Source organism: Toxorhynchites rutilus, chromosome 3, assembly GCF_029784135.1.
Source record: "Toxorhynchites rutilus septentrionalis strain SRP chromosome 3, ASM2978413v1, whole genome shotgun sequence".
Taxonomy (NCBI): domain Eukaryota; kingdom Metazoa; phylum Arthropoda; class Insecta; order Diptera; family Culicidae; genus Toxorhynchites; species Toxorhynchites rutilus.
The window spans coordinates 57,796,699-57,799,646 of record NC_073746.1 but is presented as its reverse complement, the minus strand read 5'-3'; the positions used below and the strand labels follow the sequence as shown (position 1 = coordinate 57,799,646).

The 2,948-nt window shown below is 45.3% G+C and overlaps 2 protein-coding genes and 1 non-coding gene across 3 annotated transcripts in view; 2 read left to right on the top strand and 1 right to left on the bottom strand.

Annotated features, from left to right (window-relative positions):
• Positions 1–532: 532 nt before the first annotated feature.
• LOC129773158 (probable 4-coumarate--CoA ligase 3) lies at positions 533–1,746 on the bottom strand (the record flags this gene model as incomplete). The annotated part of the gene is made up of 3 exons (XM_055776732.1): positions 533–976; positions 1,037–1,547; positions 1,613–1,746. Coding segments are annotated over 3 exons (1,089 nt in total), but the record flags the coding sequence as incomplete, so codon positions are not given.
• A 44-nt stretch (positions 1,747–1,790) lies between these two features.
• Positions 1,791–2,948, top strand: part of LOC129773157 (accessory gland protein Acp36DE-like) — a 9,723-nt gene continuing 8,565 nt past the window's right edge. The window contains exon 1 of the mRNA XM_055776731.1: positions 1,791–2,076. Coding sequence (XP_055632706.1) covers positions 1,791–2,076 — 286 coding nt within the window. The remainder of the gene's footprint in view (positions 2,077–2,948) is intronic.
• Positions 2,244–2,368, top strand: Trnal-caa (transfer RNA leucine (anticodon CAA)). The gene is made up of 2 exons: positions 2,244–2,281; positions 2,324–2,368. It is a non-coding gene; the product is annotated as a tRNA-Leu (tRNA).

Sequence of the window (2,948 nt, the reverse complement as noted above, 5' to 3'; positions counted from 1 at the left end):
GGCTCTAACTTGAAGTCGCCACCAGACGTCGACATCATCGCGAATTACCAATTTACCACCATCTGACATATCGTGATGTCGATGATGAACTTTTACAGCAGAGGGATAGTGAGATAGGCGGTGACGGTAGGTAGAGTGAGATAGCGATAATCGTGTCATACACCTGCCATATAGTCTGTGACACTGGGCCAAAATACTGGAGCTGACAGCTGTCAACTCCGATCAGAGATAGAAAGAAAGAAAGATAATCGAAGATGCTCGTGTGAATTCATGAATGGTTCACCAACACTTCCACTGAAACCGATTGAAGCGAAATCATATGTCTTGAAAATAAGCTTGGAAGGAAAGATGGAATAGCACAAATTCTCGACAGATCACGAGCTGGGATAAAATAGACTGGCTGGATAAAAACCTCTGGTCACTTTCTATGGATTATAGAAGACAGCAAAGCGGAGTAAGGAAAAACACTTCTATGAAATGAATAAAAAAATCAACACAAGGATAAGTTTTTTAATTCATTTTTATTATCTCATTATTGAATAACCCCATCCAGAAGCATTTGCCGCACTTTTCTTCGAAGTATCTTCCCGTTGGATGTCATTGGAAACTCATCGATGAAAAACACGCCACCTCGCAAATGCTTCGGTTCACTAAGTCGACCGGCGACGTGATTTATCACCTGCGCTTTAGTCAGATCGAACAGAGGATTTCTCTGTATCACTGCCGTCACGAGATCCGATGTTTGGTCATCATTAGGTACTCCGGTTACGCAAACGTGCAATACTCCCTCCATAAGTGCAATGACCGCTTCCACCTCCGAGGGTGATACCTGATTGCCCATATACTTGAGGATGTCTTTTTTCCGATCCACCAAATAGAGATACCCCTCCTCGTCGAAGTACCCAATGTCGCCCGTCAGAAACCAGCCTTCCTTGTCGAGTGCTTCCCGTGTCGCTTGTTCGTTTTTGTAGTAGCCCTGTAGAGATAATTAACACAGTATTGGAAAAAAACATAAGAGATAAACATAGCATCTCACCAAAAATGGAATCCCAACCGACTTGACGACCACCTCGCCCTGCTCGCCGACTCCTAGAGGTTCCCCAGCTTCGTCCAGTATGCGCACCTGCATATTCGTTCCAACTTTCCCCACTGCGTTCGGTTTCCTACGGAAAAAATCTGCCGCCAGAAAACCGCTCTCCGAGGTGCCGTAGAAATTGTAAGACCGCCCGCCGGTGAGTTTGAGTAGGTCATCTACCGCGTCCCGGATACTCTCGGACACACTCGATGCCCCGAGGGCCCAAATTTTAATACTGCTCATATCGGTTTGTTTGACCCGCGGGTCACCTGCGATGGCTGCGGCGTGCGACGCCGGAGTGTACAGGAATTTGATTGGGTACATCCGGATCAGCTCGAAGAACAGATTCACCGAGAACGGCTGGCGGGTGACGAGACGGGTCGAATTGTTCATGACGGCCATGTTGAGCAGGTAGACTCCAGTACCCCAGTAGAGGGTGCTGAAACTAAGGCAGATTCCGTCATCGAGATTTCTGTGGGCAGATAAGTTGGGATGTGAGGATGAGGGTTTTTGATTGCGTGACTTGGCCTATCTTACGCTACTTTACAAAAACCGGCGATTGTCTGAGCGTGCGAGTAACAGACACCCTTCGGAAGTCCGGTGGTGCCCGACGAACATGTGATGTTTGCTATTAGCTGGTACGAATCTCTCAAGTATCTGGGGCTGCAAAGAGGATATTAGTGTTGAAATTGGTAGATCTCTAGATAGTATTCCAATGTTCTATTTTCCAATCACTGATGATGCGAAAAGCCAGAGCCAGAGCCAGAGCCAGAGCCAGAGCCAGAGCCAGAGCCAGAGCCAGAGCCAGAGCCAGAGCCAGAGCCAGAGCCAGAGCCAGAGCCAGAGCCAGAGCCAGAGCCAGTGCCAGAGCCAGAGCCAGAGCCAGAGCCAGAGCCAGAGCCAGAGCCAGAGCCAGAGCCAGAGCCAGAGCCAGAGCCAGAGCCAGAGCCAGAGCCAGAGCCAGAGACAGAGCCAGAGCCTTTCGATGAATTTCTTCTCATGTATTGCTCATGTTATGATACTGACAATAAACAGTCGATTTATATTTTATACTCGAGATATATAAATTTTCAAATAAAAGTGTAGAGTTCTTAGCTTTGTTTTGTAAAACGAATAATAAACTTACAGTAGACCACAAAAGCACGCACATCTGCGTTCATATCTATATGTCAGGATGGCCGAGCGGTCTAAGGCGCCAGACTCAAGAGCAATCTTTCCACACATAGTGTGGGTTCAGTTCCCGGAGCGTTCTGGTCCTCTCTGAGGGCGTGGGTTCGAATCCCACTTCTGACAGAATATTTTATCACATCAAAAAGGTGTTGGATATGTGCAGGGTAGCGCATCATAAGTCTCTGAAGGATAAAAAAGTAACGATCGCGCTGCAACTATTCCTAAGCGGTTCAGTTGTCGACTTTATATAGTTTTTAACTCGAGAATAAAGATTTTGTATCGTGAGATATTTTTTTTTATACGATTTGTTTTGTGCATATCGGTTGCGTGACTTATGCACCACCCTGTACATGAAGAATTAATACAGATCAACGAAGAGAATAGAAGTGTATGTTATCTGTATTTGTATATATTACCAGCAGATCAGGCGAACCTTCATCCCGACCAAAGTTTTCGTACATTCACGATCAATAACAGAAGACTACACCTCACGAACATCAATTAGTGAATGAATTAAACGCATTTTGAATTCACCACCTTTTATTCATCTCACGGTTAATTACACAATTTTGATCTTTATGGAATGTTCACTGGTCGACTAAAATAATCTACAAGCAAGCAGGATTTCACCGATAAATATTTCGTTTCCGTTGACCACAATCAATCTGTTTGGTCCATTTTTCCACTTTATAATGGAAATAAG